General features: G+C 41.4%; 1 protein-coding gene across 4 annotated transcripts in view; it reads left to right on the top strand.

Moving 5' to 3' along the window:
- The first annotated feature begins 6090 nt into the window (after positions 1–6090).
- The window catches only part of march9 (membrane-associated ring finger (C3HC4) 9), a 38857-nt gene continuing 23315 nt past the window's right edge, over positions 6091–21632 (top strand). Inside the window, exons 1-3 of one of the 4 annotated variants that reach the window (XM_034695103.1) lie at positions 6091–6424; positions 15135–15258; positions 20529–20798. In XM_034695103.1, coding sequence (XP_034550994.1) covers positions 15145–15258; positions 20529–20798 — 384 coding nt within the window. In that variant the 5' untranslated portion in view covers positions 6091–6424; positions 15135–15144. Of the gene's footprint in view, positions 6425–15134; positions 15259–20524; positions 20799–21632 lie in introns of those variants that run through there. The other 3 variants (XM_034695105.1, XM_034695104.1, XM_034695106.1) reach the window with 3 other exon arrangements.

The raw sequence follows: 21632 nt of genomic DNA, 5'->3' as shown, positions 1-21632 counted from the left end.
GAATGGTCTCAGGATGCTTCACTGTTGGCAAGAGACAGGACTGATGGTAGCGCTCACCTCGTCTTCTCCGAACAAGCCTTCCTCCAGATGTCCCAAACAATCGGAAAGGGGATTCATCAGAGAACATGACTTTACCCCAGTCCTCAGCAGTCCAGTCCCTGTACCTTCTGCAGAATATCAGTCTGTCCCTGATGTTTTTACTGGAGAGAAGTGGCTTCTTTGCTGCCCTCCTTGACACCAGGCCTTCCTCCAAAAGTCTTCGCCTCACTGTGCGTGCAGATGCACTCACACCTGCCTGCTGCCATTCCTGAGCAAGCTCTGCACTGGTGGTGGCCCGATCCCGCAGCTGTAACACCTTCAGGAGACGTCCTGGTGGTTGCTGGACTTTCTTGGGCGCCCTGGAGCCTGTTTGGCAACAATTGAACCTCTCTCCTTGAAGTTCTTGATAATTGGATAGACGGTTGACTGAGGTGCAATCTTACTCGCTGCTATAAACTTCCCTGTTAGGCCCTTTTTGTGCAATGCAATGATGGCTGCACGTGTTTCCTTGCAGGTAACCATGGCTAACAGATGAGGAACAATGGTGTCATGCACCATCTTCCTTTTAAAGTGTCCAGTCACTCAATCATGACAGATTGATCGCCAGCCTTGTCCTCATCAACACCCACACCTGTGTTAATGTGTGTGACACCTGTGTGTCATTGAAATGATGTTAGCTGGTCCTTTTGTGGCAGGGCTGAAATGCAGTGGAAATGTGTTTTAGGTGATAAAGTTCATTTTCAAGGCAAAGAGGGACTTTGCAATTAATTGCAGTTGAGCTGATCACTCCTCATAACATTCTGGAGTATATGCAAATTACCATTATAAAAACTGAAACAGCAGACTTTGTGAAAATTAATAGTTGTGTCATTCTCAAAACTTTTGGCCACGACTGTACATCTAAAGAACAACAGCAAATGTTCTTCCCTGAATTGAGATGTTGTGCTGCAAAAGGGAGTTAAAGCCTCAAAGGATCAAGATAAAGAAATAATAGTCTATGCTGAAAACAAAAATAAAGATGTCCTCTCTTTTTAAGAAAGTGCCATGAAAGGTTTAATAGTTTATTTAAGTGCTTGGATGATTAATAGTCATTACTACGAGAAACTAATCATCCAGGGTCTGAACAAAACAAATTAAAACAAGACAGAAAGTGTACATCAACAATCCAAAACATCAACAAAATAAAAAAGTTATTACAATCATTTTTTATAATAAAATTAAAATATTAAAGCAGCAATTATCAGAGATAAGCTGAGCTAAGCTGAAGGTTTTTATTAAGAGATGTGGTTCTTAATCCTTTAAATATCTGACTCTCCTTTTGATCCTGGGTGTATTCTAATATAAAGAGGATGGTTAAATACATTAAGTAGGTGCAGGGCAGCCAGAGCAACAGCAACACTGCACGCTTCAGGCACTCCTTTGTGCCCACCGCCATCAGACTGTTTAACAGCAATGGAGGCCTCAGACTGCATCACACTGACCGTTCTTTAGCTGTGAGTTTTGTTGAGGCCCAAATGAATCTGATGTTCCCAAGTGTCTCTCATCAGGGCTGCCCATGGAAATGGAAATGGAAACACACAGCATTCTGTCTCTCCTATTTCCTATCTATGTACACTACTGTTCAAAAGTGTGGGGTCACCCAGACAATTTTGTGTTTTTCATGAAAACTCACACTTTTATTTATCAAATGAGTTACAAAATGAATAGAAAATATAGTCAAGACATTGAGAATGTTAGAAATGATGATTTTTAGTTGAAATAATAATTTTGTCCTTCAAACTTTGCTTTCATCAAAGAATGCTCCCTTTGCAGCAACTACAGCATTGCAGACCTTTGGCATTCTAGCTGTTTATTTGTTGAGGGAATCTAAAGAAATTTCACCCCTCGCCTCCTGAAGCACCTCCCACAAGTTGGATTGGCTTGATGGACACTTCTTGCGTACCGTACGGTCAAGCTGCTCCCACAACAGCTCAATGGGGTTGAGATCTGGTGACTGCGCTGTCCACTCCATTACAGACAGAATACCAGCTGCCTGCTTCTTCCCTAAATAGTTCTTGCATAATTTTGAAGTGTGCTTTGGGTCATTGTCCTGTTGTAGGAGGAAATTGTCTCCAATCAAGCGCTGTCCACAGGGTATGGCATGGCGTTGCAAAGTTGAGTGATAGCCTTCCTTATTCAAAATCCCTTTTATCTTTTACAAATCTCCCACTTTACCTGCACCAAAGCATCCCCACACCATCACATTAACTCCACCATGCTTAACAGATGGCGTCAGGCACTCTTCCAGCATCTTTTCACCTGCTCTGCGTCTCACAAATGTTCTTCTGTGTGATCCAAACACCTCAAACTTCGATTCGTCTGTCCATAACACTTTTTTCCAATCTTCCTCTGTCCAATGTCTGTGTTCTTTTGTCCATATTAATCTTTTCCTTTTATTGGCCAGTCTCAGATATGGCCTTTTCTTTGCCACTCTGCCTAGAAGGCCAGCATCCCGGAGTCGCCTCTTCACTGTAGACGTTGACACTGGCGTTTTGCGGGTACCATTTAATGAAGCTGCCAGTTCAGGACCTGTGAGGCGTCTATTTCTCAAACCAGAGACTCTACTGTACGTGTCTTCTTGTACAGTTGTGCACCAGGGCCTCCCACTTCTCTTTCTACTCTGGTTAGAGCCTGTTTGTGCTGTTCTCTGAAGAGAGTAGTACACATCGTTGTAGGAAATGTTCAGTTTCTTGGCAATTTCTCGCATGGAATAGCCTTCATTTCTAAGAACAAGAATAGACTGTGGAGTTTCATATGAAAGTTCTCTTTTTCTGGCCATTCTGAGAGTATAATCAAACCCACAAATGTGATGTTCCAGATACTCAACTAGCTCAAAGAAAGGCCAGTTTTACAGCTTCTCTTACCAGCAAAACCGTTTTCAGCTGTGCTAACGTAACTGCACAAGGGTTTTCAAGATGTTTCTAATCATCCGTTAGCTTTCTAACACGATTAGCAAACACAATGTACCATTAGAACACTGGAGTGATGGTTGCTGGAAATGAGCCTCTATACACCTATGTAGGTATTCCATTAAAAACCAGACGTTTGCAGCTAGAATAATCATTTACCACATTAACAATGTATAGAGTGTATTTCTGATTAATTTAATGTTATCTTCATTGAAAAAAACAGTGCTTTTCTTTCAAAAATAAGGACATTTCTAAGTGACCCCAAACTTTTGAACGGTAGTGTATGTGATAAATATCTTAATTAAAAATGCATTTTATTACATTTGTGCTTGATTTTCCCCCAAACATAACCATCTGGATGCTTTTAGTCGCTTTTAATGTCACTTAAGTCAAAACGTTTCACCAGTTCATGACTAACCTATCACTTAAGATCATGATAGGCCCGTTCACAGTGTAATCCAACATATTTAAAATGCAATACAGAAAGAGATTAAAATGTGGTTATCATTTCTTAAATTTAGGGTAAAACATGTTACTGTTGACCTCCATGGGCCCCCTCAAGTGGCCCTGAAAGCTTGCCCCTTTATCCCTCCTTACGAGCGGCCTTGTCTCATCCCCTTTATTTAACGTCAGCCATGTACATCTCATTCAAGCTGAGATTAAAAATAATAAAGTCCCTGTTGTGTTTTTGGGGGTCAATTTGCAGGTTTTGATTTGTCAGAGAGGAGCAAAGAGTTCAGGCATGTGATGAAGGCAGATGGGACTCCTTTCTCCACATGATGGCAGTACAGAGTCTGTGCAGCCTCCTCTCCTTCCATCATGTCTCTTGGTCACATTTGCTGTTGTGTCAGTCTTACTCTGAAATGGTAAATACCTCGAGACAAGCAAAGCATCTCCACACAATGTCATCTCTCTCCTGTGACTGTTACCGTACATATTGATTGCACGCACGTGGTGCCTGTAAAATGTATTTACTTAATCTGTAGCAGGTTGTGATTCCCTGTGATACTCCATCAGAAGGCCATTAATCCCTTCTGCTGGGCTGGGTCCAGTGATGTGGGGGTGGGCTGGGGAGCAGAAGGAGAGCTCAAGTGCACTCTGATAGGAGGGCAGAGACAACACAAGGAAATTATCCTGATACCTTTCAACCAAGGTTGTCCTAAATGAGGATAAACTGCCTCTGTGCCCTCGTCTTAATGGCCCATGGCAGACTGTCACCAACCCTGCTGCACCCCCCCTCCACTAAAGGCGTGACCTAATCTGTGGCGTCGGCGCACCCTGCCGAGGAGCACCTGCAGCTCCATTTTCCTGAGATGCAGGAACATTTATGTAAGTGAAATGTGCCTGGTAAGGGTTTTGGGTCTTGTGTGTTTCCGGAGGCTTTTGGAAACAAGGATTTAGGAAACTGCACCACACATCGAGTCCCCTATTCCTGTCAGTGTGCTCTCCTGAGGGCCCGCTGCCAGTGCCCACCCTGTGATGCATGTCCATATGCCGGGTGTATTAGCCGGGAGAAGCTGTGGAGAATCACACCAACAGGGACGGCCATCTGTCCTCTTACAGATATAGCATGGACTCTGCAAGCGCATGAAGGCAGGATCTTAAAACATTTGGTCCATTATATCACAGCGCTGATGATGAATGGCTTTTGCAAGGGCTTGTCCTATAGGCAGAACTAATTATATAGCTTTTCAGCATGGGGGGTAGGACAATGCAGCATTCACATTAGCAGGGACTGATAGACTGCTTCCTATAATAGGCCTGTATCCAGTGGGGACGGAAGGATTCAGACCTTTAACTTTATTAAATGAATAAAACTATGCTTTGTCATAAATGGAAAAAGCACATGCAAACAAAAAACAACCTTTAAAAAAAAAACTAAGAAAGACAAAACGTGACATTGTAATGAGATGAACTATGAATAAGTGTGCAGCAGCTGTGAGGTATTGTTTGGACCATCTGATTCACAGGAATGTCTTAATAAAAGCTTTTTGTATTCTGTTGTTATTTGTTACATCATTGAACTATTTTTGTGTCTCAAACCTGAAATACAAATTTGGGTTAAGGTGTTAGATCGAAGTTACCTGATATGCTGCATGTATTCCCCGACTCTCTGCTCCCCATATGTCCTGTCTCTCTTCAGCTGTTCTGTCAGTAATGGAAACTATGCCTAAAAAATATAAATTACCCCTTTATTCATTTATCTTTTGTTTTATTATAACCACCTTCTTCATTATTATTATTATGACTTTTTGTTATTGTTAAAAAATATATTTTTTCCTACCTTGCTGGGATCTATGTCCTCATGTAATATACACATTATCACAAGTGTTTTTAATTTTCCACAGATACCTATGTGTGTATATATTCATCAGTATATTCATGTAAAAATTCATTTATTTTCTTTTTGTATGATAATTATTATTTAAGTTATAATATGTATCATTACGGTCATAATTCTAATAATAATAATAATAACAATAATTATTGTTATAATTATTACGTTATTACGTTTTTCTTTTTTTTTCTTTTCTCATTATTATTTAAGGATTTTATATAATTATATAATATTAGATATTATATAATTGTTATTGTTATATGAAATTGTCAATTAAAAGTATTCAACACAAATATTCAAAACCAAAAAATATGTATGTAACTTAAATCTCTGCATCAAGGAGATTGAATAAACAATTATGGCACATGAGGTTTTTTTTTTCACCTACAAATAAGTATAACTTCAAATGTAAAGATGTAATGTGAATAAACACATTGTTTTTCAATCATTTTCAGATGTTTTCACTATTTAATTATAGCTTTATCCTCTGTGTGGCACATATAAGGATACAGAGAAAATATAAAAGATGGTGGATTAAGTTTTAAAAAACGTTAAGCCTATGAGCAACAATACAATTCTGAATGTAAAAGCTGATGTATTATTAAATAATTGTTATGACATTATTAGATTGGTAATACTTAGCATGTCCAGCATTGTTCTGGTTCAGGTGGAGTTAAATACAACAGCTAGTGGGCCCTGAACGCAGCGGTGGCAGGGGGGAGGGGCTTGCAGGGTCCATTTACGTCATGACGTTCCAGTCACGCAAGAGATACTGACCGTTAAGGAACGATTCGATCTGTAGGTTCGGTTCGTATCGTGACAGTTCCGGTTTAGTGTTTGGCAAAACATAAAGATGAGGTTACTAAAAGTGTCAAATCAATGTTTAAACACAATAAACTGGATTAAGAGGCCAATTATGAGCCACATAACTTCTGTTTGGCTATAAAATGTCCATTGGAGACAGTTACAAGCTGCTAATTCCAGTAAAGGTGCTAGCATGGCGGATACACTGTGATGCCAAAAATGATGGTTGATGAGGAAGATGAAGAAAAGAACAGTTTGGACAAGCTGCATTGATTCTACAAGCTAGCATCACAAGGTAAGGTACTAACTTAACCTGCAGCTGGCAGGTAGCTGCTAGCTAGCAGGAGTTGTGAAGTGCTGTTTCATATTAATGTTTGATACATCTGCTGTTCTATCATGAATAATTTGATTATGATTTCTTGTGGTTGTAACATTTTGTTGGCATTAGCACAGATTCATTGTGCTACTTTATTAATATTTCTTTCACATATAGACCTAGTATAACTACATCTCCCCCTCTGCAGTATATTTTTGTTCCTGTTTAGTCAAAGATCTTTGGCCCCTGCTGAAACACTCCATATCTACCTCAATCACAATGTCCTGGCTCAGCTACTGTTCACAATTCAGAGGTCAGGCACCTCATCTCGGTCAAACGATAAATCTGAGGGGTTTGTCGGATGATTGAAGGGCAGGGAGGAAGAAAAAAAGATAATTGTACATCACATGCTTCAATAGATTGAATTTCTCTGAACAGGGGTTTTATTGTATATTAGATAATTTGACCTCTGAGTGGCTCAAATGCTCAAAACTCATATCCATCAGAAACAGGGTTAAATCAGACACACTGCTTTTATAAGAGGCAAACTGGTCTGACACTCATTGTGTAATTTTGAAGCTGCAGTTGCTTGTACTTGCCACTTGGGGCAGCAAACTGTTGTTTACACATTAAATTGTTGCCACCTCTTGAGTTGTGAATTGTCGGCATAGTTGAGTATTTTTCACTGAAAACATTTTCCTTCAGATGAACACAGAAGTGATAAAAAATCAAACATGTTGGAGACGGTGTAGCTCAGGGGAGGTAAATCATTTCCATATATTCTGGGACGGTCCCAAAGTTAGATTACTATAAACAAAACATTGAGCAGAGAGTGTGAGACTCAAGTACCTTTGACCTTTGAGGGTCTCTGCTTAGGTCACATTCTGTGCCTGAAAAAGAAAAGTGATACAAAGCTGGAAGCAAGTGACTGGTTTAGAATAATGTTTGAAGATTTTTAAATAGAAAAGTTGACTTACTCTTTGAAGATCTAAAAAGATAAATTGTGTGAGCAGATTTTGTATGACTTCAACAACTATTCATGCCTAAAAAGTCTAACTCACCTACTTCTTTTGTAGTTACTATATCCATCATAATTTATGTGACTGGCTTAGCAACAAAACTGATTTACAGTAGAGATGAAAGTATGTTTTGGTACGTATGTTTCATACTTACTGGAGTGGTGGACTTTGATAGGTCTATATATAAGGCTGTATAATAAATGGACGTAGTATATGTGACGTCACCCATCTGTTTCTGAAGCCAATCGTCGGTGGGTGCCATATTGGAAATGCTGAACTCCACCTAACTTCTGTCAAGCTAGTGTGAGGTAAAGAGGTGGGCTTTGAGCCTTTTCGCTAACAGCTACAGTGATCCCACCCAAGAGGAAGTGCTATAAACTGCAATTCATCGAGAATCCACTAGAGGCTGGCTGTAGAAACACTGGAAACCACATAGTTACCAATTAAAAAAGACGATCTTTTCAGCAGAAATAAACATGTTTACAGCCTGGTTCAAAAGACGGCTTGGGTCTACGTAGCTAATTTCTCTAATAACAAACTGTACGGGGGTGAATTTTTTTCTAACATGATGGTTCAGAAGATATTGAGATTATGAATTTTTGCCGACGATTGGCTTCAAAACAGCGCTCGGGAACAGATGGGTGACATCACGGATACTACATCCATTATTTATACAGTCTATGGTTCCTGGCTGTCAATCAAGTCAGCTGTGCCTCTCATTATGGAAAACTCGTAATCTTAATGTCTTCGAAACTGCCGCGTTATTGAAAAATTCACCCTCAGTACAGTGTGTCCCAATAGAGAAATGAGCTATCCAGACTACACTCATTTTTTGAACCAGGCTGTAAACATTTTTAATTCTGCTGTAAAGATCGTCTTTTTTGAATGGGTGTGTATGTGGTTTCTGGTGCTTCCAGAGCCAGCCTCAAGTGGACACTCGAGGAACTGCAGATTTTTTACACTTCTGCATTGCCTTCAATTCTTGTGGCTGGAGGTTGCCACTTGGTATGCGTGCAATGTAAGATTAAATATGAATGTATTCACCTATAAATGAGGATGAACCACTACGATGATGGCTGGGCAGAGAGGATAAACGTAAAATTAAAAAAGGGTGGCAACCAAAACAGAAACATTGGGGTTTGTGGAGCACCGAATTCACATAATAGCTGTTTCTCAGTACATCAGCGACCCTTTTTATATTGTTTTAAATAGCCTTTATCGCTCTTAGGGAAGATCTGAAACAATACAGAGACTTTATTTATGGTAATCTATCACAAACAGTTTGTGGATGTTGTATTTTGTGTTTCAGATCGATCAACAGTATAGGGAAAATCTAGTGGGCTATATTTCTTACTGACATTGAGAGGTGGAGTAAAGAGGAACTTAACTCAAGCTGAAAATTGTAACTAAATATGTACAAATGTTGCTCACAGGTTATTCTTATTCGTGTCTATACCTAACAGTGACATCCACCTGCATCACACTTCAATAACCAGGGTTTCCTCTGACTCGGAATGAACACGTGATCTTAATGGGTCTGTATCTGGATCCAGATTCTTCTCACAGCTCCACGAGGACAAACAGGAAGGGGAATCATTCTCATCAGTGAAGAGAGACAAACAGGTCAATATGGCCTATCAATAATGAAACAGAGCGGGGATGCATGTTGTTATCCCTCAGAGGGGAGCACGATACAGGTGATGGGAGTCTTAAAGCGGTAGTTCACTTTAGAAGAGGTCGTTTGCCACCTTAAGTATGTGAGTTCATGACATTAAGTGTGTGCTTCCGTGTCTTTTCTACCATCAGAAAAGACTAGCGTGCATTTAAAAGACTGTTAGTACCACAGAGGACAGAGCCTATATTTCCTGTAAGGTTGAATTATAGTCAGATTATCAAGGAACGTGTAATCAGGCTTTGCCTCTTCTGTAATGTATAAAATGACAGTCACATACCAGGAAGTAAAAAACTCCTTTTATAAAAGATTTATTAAAAGACAGTACCCACCACAGCAACAGCCTGCTCACCCCGGTGTCTTCTGGCAAGCGATACAGTATCTGATGCTGTATCATCAGACGAGCTCCTTCCCTCAGGCTCTAAGACTTCTCCTCTCATCCTCCGTTCTTCACTATAAAAAACACCTTGTGTAACAAAGAGCTTGAATTTCATTGTGCAACCTTGTGCTTGAATGACAAATTAATAAACCCTGAACCTAATTTATGATAAAGATATGTATGTGTATTATATTTAATATCTACTTCTGAAATGACATCTTTTAGCCTGCAGTTCTCATGATTATAATAATGATGATAACTTGTATTTATAATGTACCTTTCAAGAGACCCAAGGACGCTTTACAAGAGGGGTGAACAGACGTATTAATACGAGTGTAGAGTCTATAAGCCTTGTTGAACAGGTGGGTTTTAAGCTGTGTTTTGAAAATGTCCTCAGATGAAGCGTTGCAGGGAAGAGAGTCACAGAACACGGACGACTCTGTCTCCTAAAGGTCTGAGTTTGGTGCGGGGTACGGAGAGCTGACACATGCATGATGATCCCAGCTTCTGGGTCTGAGTAGTGCAGGGGTGGAGGAGGTCGGTCAGAGACTGGGGGGCAAGACTGTGGAGAGATTTATAGGTGAGGAGGAGGAGGAGGGTTTTGTAATCTATGCAGAATATGATGAGGAGCAAGTGTTGCATGAAAACCCCCAACATCTTTGTCATACAGAATACACCATTTGTCATTATTATATGCAGTGTTGATGTGACAAGAGGAATTTTACAGGAGATACTGACTATTTTGATCTAAATGAAGTGTTTGGCCTCCAAAGATTTGACAGTAAATGCAGCCAAAAGCAGTATAACATGTGTGATGTGTAAACAAACCTTCGAGGATGAACTCAGACTTTAACGGGATGCACCTTGAGAAAAAACGAGATGTTTAAGCTTCTTGGACTCTTGATTATCTTACTATTAGCAAACTAATACTGGGTCCAAGATGTGTTGTTGTGGAAATTTGGACAAACTATGAGTGGCTTGGAGGTGTTTTTTTAAGTTTATGAGACACCTGCAGTGATCCCTCTGCAGCAGAATCCATGAGTGCGCGTTCACACAAGACAAACAGCTCTCTAACCTCATTAAAGATTTAAGTCTCCAGATCAGCGACAGGATCAGTCAGGATCTGGTGTTAATAAATGAATGTGTTTTCTACTCTTCCAAAAGCCCCCACATAGTGGGTCCAGGTTCATAAAGTGGAGAGTTTGGTGTGAAACAGAGCTCTATTTATACTTAATGATATCAATAATGAGGACTGGACTCGGACTAAACTCAGGGAATGGAGATTTGACTCTGACTCAACACGTTTTCTTCTTCTGTGATGTGGACTCAAGGTTTTGTGGCTCGACTACAACACTGTTAGATACACTGTTATAAAAAGTAGGGAAGGGACATGATTTTCAAATGCTTAAATATTTTGTTCACTTATTAAAAATTTAAAGGGGACATATCACGCTTTTTTCATCAATATATATTGGTCTAAGAGGTCCCCAAAACATGTCTTTAAAGTTTATGCTCAAAAAAACACTTTGAAATCAGATTTTGGCATGCCTGAAAAACCCTCTTCTTCATTCTTCTTCACACACTCATCAGAACACTCTGTTTTCCCTCTGACCACGCCCCCTCCGGAAGTGGATGTGCCTCGGCTCTCCAGCACGTTGATCTAATGTTTACATGTTGGCTGAATATACACGGCTGCTCACAGATCACGTTACTTCAACCCTCTGAATCTGATCCTGACGGAGAGGCGCCTGTAGCAGGACCTTTCTGAACGATTGGTCACAGATTTAGTGTTTCTTGTTGTTTTATTTATCAGTATGTAGACGTGTGTCTTGGTACACAGCTACGAACATGTAGCTATGTGGCTATGCTAACTAGCGCTAGCACTTATCCATGATAAATAAAAATCATCCACTAGATCTTCAAATCTGCAGACGTGGGGAGTAAAACCGACCTCTGCCAGAAAGGCAGCGGGACCTTTTCTGAAGGATTGGTCACAGATTTAGTGTTTCTTGTTGTTTTATTTGTCAGTATGTCGACGTGTGTCTTGGTACACAGCTACAGCTACAGCTACAGCTACAGCTACGAACATGTAGCTATGTGGCTATGCCAATTAGCGCTAGCACTTATCCATGACAAATAAAAATCATCCACTAGATCTTCAAATCTGCAGACGTGGGGAGTAAAACCGACCTTTGTGTTTATTAAGACAGCCTACAACTAGCATGCCTCCCTCCTAAGCTCCTTGTTAGCACACATTTGTGCAGGTAATGAAAAACGGAGGAGGGATTCAGTATTATTTTATACAGTCTATGGGCTGAACAAGCTCCGAGCTCTGACTCCGTGACAGACCGGATATTGTTGTTACGTAACAAAAACACTGAAGTCTGAAACGGCTCGTTTCACACACATTTACAGAAAGGTGTAGAAATCAGAACAGGGGCAGAATGGATTTTTTTCATTCTCGGGGGGTTTGTAGACAGGGAAACATATTTCAGGTAAAGAACCATTAAAAAGTCAATTTTGCATGATATGTCACCTTTAAAGAGTAAAAATTTCATCATTTTCACCGGTGCCTGGTTGTAATACCGTATTCCCGCCAGATGGTGGCTGGAAAGCATCTTAAAGCTGTTTGCTAACCGCATCAAGTAACAAACAGGAGGAGAAGAACACTAACTGCATTAAATAGCAAAAGAGGAAAACAAACATTAGCGTCAGTCTCTGGAAATACGTGTATAGTAGAAACAGAGAAAATTGCTGAAACTTAACATGGCTGTAAAATGTGAACATACACGCCACTCTGCTGCGTCACAGAAACACAGACATGAAGGTCAAGACAGTTACTTTCAGCACCTCGTCCCGGTGCAGGTTAACGTGACTACAACACTAACTGGTGTCTTGTTGAGTGTTTACTTTTAATGTCTACACCAAGTGACAACCTCTGTTCTTACAATATGAAGCCCATGCAGAAGTGTTAAAAACTGCAGTTCATCGAGCGTCCACTTGAGGCTGGCAGCAGAAACACAGGAAACCACACACACACACACACACATTCAAAAAAGACGATCTTTACAGCAGAAATAAACATCCTGGTTCAAAAAACAGCTTCAGTCAAAAAAGGCTCAAGGAAAAAGGGTAACGCAAAAAATATAAATGTTTGCTTTTCCTCTTTTTAATGCAGTCACAAATCACACAGCTGTGGCAACAAATCTCTTTAAAATTTACATTACCTGAGAGAAAAGAACGGAGACCCACCCGCCGTCCCGCCCAAAACCCACAGACTTGATTGTGTTCATTATTAAAGAGCGTATACTGCGATTACAACGGATTCCCGACTAAACAAAAGCTGCACATCAAAATCTTGGATATCAAGACTATCAAACGAGGCACAAACAGACAGGTCGCACAAAGAACTCAGCAGAAGCTTTGTTATACAACTAATCCCAGTAAGGTTTCCAGTGCCCTAAATGTTCAAACTAAACCCCCCCTCTTTAGCTAATTTCTCCATCGGTACACACTCAGACTGTAAAAAATATGGACGTAGTATCCGTGACGTCACCCATCTGTTTCTGAACGCTGTTTTGAAGCCAATCGGGAGCGGCAGCCATATTGCTTCTGTCGAGCCAGTGTGACGTGAAGAGGCGGGCTTTGAGCCTCCTAGCCAACAGCTACAGTGTCCCTGCAGGCAGCTGTGCCTCTCATTGGAAGACTAGTAATCTCAATAACTTCGAAATTGCCGAATTAGAAAAAAATTCACCCCCCTCACAGCGAGAGGACATCGAGAAATTAGCTATTCAGACTACACTCGTCTTTTGTACCAGGCTGTAAACATGTTTATTAATGCTGCAAAGATCGTCTTTTTCCCATTCATGTGTATGTGACTTCCGGTACTTCCGGAGCCAGCCTCAAGCGGATCCTCGATGAACTGCAGCTTCTAACACTTCCGCATTGACTCATATTTTTAGACCGGAGGTTGCCGCTTGTACACACTGTACGGGGGGTGGATTTTTTTATAACGTGACAGTTCAGAAGATATTAAGATTACGAGATTTGCCCAAGTAAGGGCACAACTGACTTGATTGACAGGCGGGAACACTGTAGATGTTGGCGTGGAAGCTCAAAGCCTGCCTCTTTACCTCACACTAGCTCCACTGAAGTTAGGTTGAGTTCAGCATTTCCAAAAAGGCTCCTACAGAAGAATGGCTTCAAAACAGATGCGTGACGTCAAAGATACTACGTCCATTAATTATGGTCGACACGTGCAGCACAACTAATGTTGTGTTCGTCCTCAAACATGCTGTCTGAATTATGAATCACTGAATAAATCCCAGTGGTTATTTAACAGTATTTTGGCTTAGGTTGCCCATCCCTAATAAAAAGCCTGACTTAAAGTGAGCCTAATGGATAAATGATGAGAAAGCAGACTGATTTATAAACAATAAAATAGTCCAAAGGAACAGAAACTTAGAATAAATGCAAACTGGACCAAAATGAAGCTAAAGATTGGTAATGTAAATATATATGAAATATAATAACAACATCCACTTCTGCGTGATTTACTGTGTTAAATAACATCAGGCTCTAACCTATTTAGACCATTATGCACGGGGTTATTTTTTGATCTTATCAGGAATCACCAAACTAAAAGGGGAACCGCTCAGATGATGAGGAAAATGAATAAAATGCTTTTAAAAGCACTTAGAGGAAATGGAAGAAGAAAAGAGACGAGGAACACAGGTTCTCAGTACATTAAACATAAATGTGACTTCCTGGTGGGCAGAAATAAAATGTTCAGGGTGTAAATTGGTATAAAAAGCAGAATGTTCCGACACAGACTTTTAAGATGATTGCCTCATTAGCATTTACCACCAACCCTCCCCCATCACAGAATCATCATAAAATAACCTCCCACACAATGTGCCATCATGTATTCATACACTGCAAACACTCACACAACAGTTTACTCCTGGTGTGTAGAAATACTAATGTAAGTTTGGCTGTATTTAAAGATGGACTCATTAACATGGAGCAGGTCATTAATCGTCTGTTTGTGTAATAACAGTATGAGTGGAAAGCTTGTTGACCTGCTGTTGTGTTGGTCAAAAGTCTAAACAAACACTTAGGCGGCTCTCAGGGTCCCCCACTCGATCATTACAAACAACTGAAGGCAGCCCATAAGGTTCAGCATCGTATATGTGGCATGATAGCTGAGGTATGGCACTGCATCTGAAATCAAGTGTTATGCTTGAAATAAATCCATATCTGTAACAAGCAGGGTGTGAAAAATCAATCAGGATCAATGTGACAGGGGAATCTGTAGGAAGTGTTGCTATGGTGGAGAATGCAGAGTGTGAAAAAAAAAGAGAGAGAGAGAGAGAGAGAGAGGCAATGAGGCCGCTTCTTCTCTGTAGACTGCAGATTAAAGTGACCCCTGGCCCCGTGCCTCTGATGTTTCCCTAATTACCTTGTCTCGCCGTCCTGATAAACGCCACTGAGACGGTTTTCTGCTCCACTGTTTACAGCTTCAAACCTGACACTGTGACGCTCGTTGCTGAACTTTCAAGTGAGAGGATTGCGCACGGTGCAGGAAGATCTTGGCTGTAACGCTTTCTGTTTTATCAGGCTCAGCGTAATGGCTCGAGTGGGAGACGAGGGACACCCTGATCCAGCTCACTCCCATCCCCCAAAAACACCTCCCCTCAGGGTCTCTGCTGATCACAATCCAGATCCAGCTGGGTTCAGGGAGGTAGAGAAATCTTTAATCTAAGTGGATGTTGCTATACTAGGATGAAATATTACAATACTAACCCTAAAGCATGAAATAACATCTTCAAGGTAAAGTATTGACCATGCAGACAAATGGCTTCTCTTGCTGTTTTATTCATATATTTCATTGCATTGTCAATACTGCTGGTTTAATGTAGAAATAAAGTCTTGCTATTTGTTAGGTGTGTGTTATCTTTACGTCATTTACTTATAGTACTTTTGATTTATGGAAATACGTTGCATGTTATCTGCAAAAAAACTACAGCCTCTCAGTAAATGTAGGGCATGAAGAAGTGTTTTCTATGAAATGCATTGAATATGCAAGCACAGTGTACCTCAGAGCTATAGGCTCAAGCACAGTGTAAATTCATGATGCACAGCACCATCCACTGGAAACTAATGCATGCTTTATTTAAATGTGAAATGCATACACCTCGTTATTTAGAAGGGATTTGGATCAAAAGGCCTCGCAGTGTGGCATTCAATCTGGATTTGTTGCACAAGGCCGATACCTTACCCTAAAAATCACCTGAGCAAATGTTCATAACAGCCCCAGCACTGTACCTCAAAGATACCCAATATCAGAAGATCTATATACAGATAAAGTATTGCTCATCTCTCCTGGACTCATGTTTTATTCAGGCCACTGGTGCCCTCCAGTTACAAACACAAGAGAGCCATCTTTGATAACCTTACTGTTAAAATAGGAAAAAAGTGTCTCCAGTATAATCTTTTTAAGTTAAGAAACAAATGATGCAGTGCCCTTAAAATGCAGGAATTGGGGGTGCTGGTGGCCTAGCGGTCTAAGCGCCCCACATATAGAGGCTATAGTCCTCGTCGCAGAGGTCGCCGGTTTAGCTCCCGGCCAGTCGACCATTTACTGCATGTCTTCCCCCGCTCTCTACTCCCCACATTTCCTTTCTCTCTTCAGCTGTCCTGTCAATAAAGGCAAAAAAGCCAAAAATATAACTTAAAAAAAAAAAATGCAGGAATTGTGGGGCGCCATTGGCGTAGCGGTCTAAGCACACGCCCCATATACAGACACTATAGTCCTCGTTGCAGCGGTCACAGGTTCAACTCCCGGCCTTGACCATTTGCTGCTTGTCTTCCCCCGCTCTCTGCTCTTCAGCTGTCCTATCCATTAAAGGTGAAAATGCCCCAAAATGTAACTTACAAAAAATTTAGGAAATGTAATGCAGGATCATCGTGGGTTCCCCACTAGTGGAGAAAGTGTGATTACTCACTGTGTAGCGACCCGTCCAGTAGCCAAAGTGACCTCTCATGTTCCTGTATAGAAAACAAAGATGGCCTGTTGGTGGAGAAAACATGATGCAATGCCCTTCATTTGTGCTTTTCAGTGGAGAAAACACAAACGTTTCAGAGCAGATATATATGTTTGATATGATCCCAGAACCTTCTAGAATTCCCTTTAGTGGAAAAAACCTGATGCAGCAAACTTACAGAGCTGGAAAAATGATTCACTGCCCTCAAGTGTGCTCCTCCAGTGGAGAAAACATGATACAGCATACAAAAGAGTGAGGCTTTAATGGAGAAAACATGCTGCAGTGTCATGTTGGATGTCCCTCTAAGGGTGAAAGTGCAGTGCAAGGGCTCCTGGGTTCCCTCCTAGTGGAGAAAACGTTACAGCATTGACCCACTTCATGCATCCTGAGCCCCTTTCATTTTATTTAACCCTGCAACCCGGACTACCTGAGTGTGCCTCTGACAGATTCATGTAGGAATCTGTTGTCTTCAGTTTCAGCCAGGTGCACATTTAAAAACAGACACTTTGGTGTGTTTTAATAAGTGTTTGAAACAGGGGTGTCAAACATGCGGCCCGCAGGCCAAAACTGGCCCACCAGAGGTTTCAATGCAGCCCGCGGAACGACTTTGCAGAGTGAAAAAATTATAAAGAAATTAACTGCAATTTTTCAATAAAGGTAACTACTATTTCAAATTTGTCCTCTAGGGGTCGCATACAATCATAGTGTTGACAGAGCAAACCAGAACCTGAACGGCAACTTTTTTCCTGGACTTTTTTTCTCAAAGAGAGAAAATAGATGACTTGCTGTTCACATAATCCGGCTGAGATTCATAAAGACTTTTTAGAGCACTAAAAGATGATCCAATTAGCACTAAAGTGTACGTATATGTAAACTCGTCACAGTAGGAACGGTGGATCCACAACCTTCGAATGGAGCCACATATTGTACGTTTGCTTACCATACATGTGCAAGCGTCACAGGCAAGCTCCGTCACAGGCAAGCTCCGTCACTACCAAGCGGCAACCTCCAGTCTCAAAATATGAAGCCCATGCGGAAGTGTTATAAACTGCAATACATTGAGAATCCGCTTGAGGCTGGCTGCAGAAACACAGGAAACCACATACACATCTGCAGCATTAATAAACATGTTTACAGCCTGGTTCAAAAAACGGCTTGGGTCTATGTAGCTAATTTCTCTATCGGCACACACTGTACGGGGGGTGAATTTTTTTGTAACATGGCGGTTCAGAAGATATTAAGATTACGAGTTTTTGCCCAAATAAGGACATGACTGACTTGACTCCCGGTTGGGAACACAGCTGTTGGCTAGGAGGCTCAAACTCCACCCTTTTACGTCACACTTTGACTGGTTGAGTTCTACCTTTCCAATATGGCTGCCACCGTCGATTGGCTTCAAAACAGCACTCAGAAACAGATGGATGACGTCACGAATACTAAGTCCATATTTTATACAGTCTATGGTCACTACCAACACTAGTATACACCCTGCATACAACACTGTCCAGCAAGCAAACTGTTCATGCTGGAGCTGGGGGGTCCAAAATAATCAACTTTACCTTCTTCATTATTATAATCTATCTGTTCTTTTGCAGTTAACATTACACTCTCTGTGTGTCAGGTGAATGGGAAACCTGTGTGTTTGGTGTGTTCGCAGCAGGTTTTAGGGCTTAAAGAGTAAAATATTCAACCCCACTATGAGACTCATGATGGAGAAAAATACAACAGCTGTTTTTGTAGAAAGATAGTTCATTGAATGGGAATATTTTCAGAAGGTAGTTGTACTTTTTTGCACTAAAACAAAAGGAAACATTTAGAGTTTTTTTTATTTATAGTTTATTATGTTATGATTTTACTGGTCCGGCCCACTTCAGATCAACTTGGGTTTGGAAATATTTGTAAATTTACTTATTCAGTTGTGTATATATGTTGTAAGATATGCTTATTTTTCCTTCTTTAATTTTAATTGCTAATAACTTTTTAATAATTGCTATTTTATAGGCTCTTATTTGCTTTATACTGTTTTGCACTGACTACTTTGCTGCTGTAACACTTAAATTTCCCTGCTGTGGGACGAATAAAGGATATCTTATCTTATCTTATCTTATCTTATCTTATGTGGCCCCTGAACTGAAATGAGTTTGACGCCCCTGAACTAGAGCATTGATAGAAATGTAGTGGAGTCAAAAGTACAATAATTGTCTAATGAAAGTATCCTCAAAAAATAATACTCAAGTAAAGTACAGATACTCATAAAATGTACTTAAGTACAGTACTCAAGTAGATTTACTCTGCTACTTTCCACCACTGCACACACACACACACAGACAGATGAACAAAGAGGCTCAGGTCCAGTTTGTACTTCGCGCGCTCCCAGTGCATGTGGCCGCAGAGAACACGTCAGCAGAGGGAGATCAGCACCCTGGACAGCGGCGGCTGCTCAATAATAAAGCAACCGGAGCTCCATCCCTGCCCAGCTGCCTGGAGCACGGGGAGAGCCAGATCTCTAACTGAGGACGACTGGATCAGGAACAACACCGACTTGTTTACAGGATGACAGCTTTGTCTTCTTCTTCTTCTTCTTCTCCCCATTCCGGAAGTAGCTGCTGCGTTGGTTCAATCTCCAAGCCGACCATTTCGAGGAGGAAAATCAGCGCCAGCAGTATCATCATCATCAGCATCTATCTGATCCAATAATCAATGCCATCACTGCTGTGGGGAGACATCTCCATGCGTCTTATTCCCTGTTTCTTTTTTCTTCTTCTCCCTGATTAGAAAAATCATCGCACCGTGCCTTCTTCTTCTTCATCCTCTTCCTCTCTTTGACATTTCAGCCGTGTTTTTCTAAGCCATGAAATGCTGATGGACATCGAGCGAGGATGGGAAACATCATGGGGCTGTGGGGTGTTTTTGTGCTGCCGTGCGCCCTTCTAGGCTCCAGAAAATGCAAATGAAAAGGATTGTGTTTTTGATCTCGACGTGGATTGTCGTGTCGGTGAATGGCTCGGATTTTTCGTGGATGGAGACGAGGGTTTACAGAAAGGAGATGAAATAGAAACAGAGAGAGAGAGAAGGAGAGAGAGAGAGTGTGTGTGTGTGTGAGAGTGTGTGAGGAGGGAGCGAAAAAATGGACCATGATCTGAGGCTTGGGATGCTACAGTGAGGGGACAATAAGACATCAGAGATATTTTATAATCACATCTGAACACAACTTCCATTCCATCTCCCTGCAACCCCTGTTTGCTTTCTGGATTATGATTCTCGACAAGAGTCCCAGATGTGACTGTATGGATGGCATGTCGTTGTATTTTACATCCCATCTTCTCCTCTCCTCTCCTGCTGCCTCTGTGCTCCTCTCTCTGCCACTCGTCCACTCTCTCGCAGTCTTCTGCTTTGGGTAGCAAAAACATGTAGGCTATTTTTTTTCCTCTTTTGCTGCAAGCCCACAGTGCATCTGAGAAAAAGAGGGAGAGAGAGAGAGAGAAGGAGAGAGAGAGAGAGGTGTCTGAGGAAAAATGGACCGTGGAAATGAAAAAAGGGAGAACAAGTTGTAGTGTTTTTCTGGGGTGCGGTGGAAGATGCATCTAGATAGACAGCGTTTGCTGAGTTGTTTGAGTAATGAATATTGAAGGAGTGTGTCGGCCAGCTGAAAGGGAAAATCTTTCATCCGCATTGGCTTAGACACACATGCCATCAGTGGGGCGAGAGCCTTTATTCCTCTGGTTCTCAAATGAAAGGCTGCTTGTTGTGTCATTAAGAAACACTCCAGTGAGAATGAACGCCTCATAATAATAATAATAATAATAATAATAATAATAATAATAAAAACAATAGAGAGGATAAAGAGGAGACACATTCATTGGTTCCACTTTGATTCTGTATGTAGCCAAACATGTTCAAGTATCGGATCCGCATGTTTTTCAATGAACTGAAAGTCCTGGTGTTTATGCGATCCGATTCGAGACAGTCCGGCTCAGACACAGATAGACGGTCCAGCACCAACACCACCACCATGCGAGGTCTGGGGATGGGCGGCTGCGGCTGGCCCCCGTTCGTCGACTGCCATTCCCGGGACGACGAGGAGGAGTACTACGGCAGCGACCCGCGGCCCCGGAGCCTGGCGTTTGAGGACAAGGAGCCCAAGCTCCAAGTGGGCCTGGACTCTGTGTCTCTGGCCAGCACGGCCAGCAGCCTGCGGACCCCCCAGTGCCGGATCTGCTTCCAAGGCCCAGAGCAGGTAAAAGACATGCACCACACAGATGAATGGTTCCCCCCCAACGCAGACAGACAGACAGACAGACAGACACATTTACAGACAGACAGGTTGTTTGTGTTTTTTAAAGGTGCTGCTTTTATTCTAAGGGTGCATGCATTGATCCAGGTCAGGTGGATTTTTTTTAGGGATTTCTTCAAACAAACCTCTCTGGGTTCTCTATTGTAATCTGCCATTTTGATTTTTTGTTATACAGCAAATCACAAAGGGTCTCTGGAGCTACTACAACCATCCTGTCCTACATCTCTCTCTCTCTCTCTCTCTCTCTCTCTCTCTCTCTCTCTCTCTCTCTCTCTCTCCCGCTCTCTGTCTTCCACCCACCTTCCCCTCAACTGCCTCCTCTGAAAAAAACAATCTAGGATGAAGCCTAGGTTGCTCTCATTTAAAAATAGTCATATTAGTGTTATTTATAAGACAATAAAATCACTACATTTCTTATTATTTTCATTAAAATCAACACACCACTGGACATTCATCTCTACTCTCCCAATTTAGAGGCATTATAGTGTTTTTTTTTCTCCCAGTGAGATGGTGATTGTTCAGTGATCTGTTTGTCTAAATAACACTGTTTTCATAGCTAAGCTAATCAGTGGGGGGGGGGGGGGGGGGGGGGAGGCAGCAGTTCCCACACATCTGAAATCCGGCCAGCATAGCAACAAAGAAAGTTAGCCAATTAGGTCTGCAGGATGACAAACAGAGTGAGAAGGACTGAATATGCATGACTCACAATCATTTTGTTAATGTGTAAATCAACCGTCCCCGGTCTGCATGTGTCACTCCACAGGATGATCAGCTATT

This window comes from Notolabrus celidotus, chromosome 11 (genome assembly GCF_009762535.1).
Source record: "Notolabrus celidotus isolate fNotCel1 chromosome 11, fNotCel1.pri, whole genome shotgun sequence".
In the NCBI taxonomy this organism is placed as follows: domain Eukaryota; kingdom Metazoa; phylum Chordata; class Actinopteri; order Labriformes; family Labridae; genus Notolabrus; species Notolabrus celidotus.
This window is presented reverse-complemented; position numbering and strand designations above follow the sequence as displayed.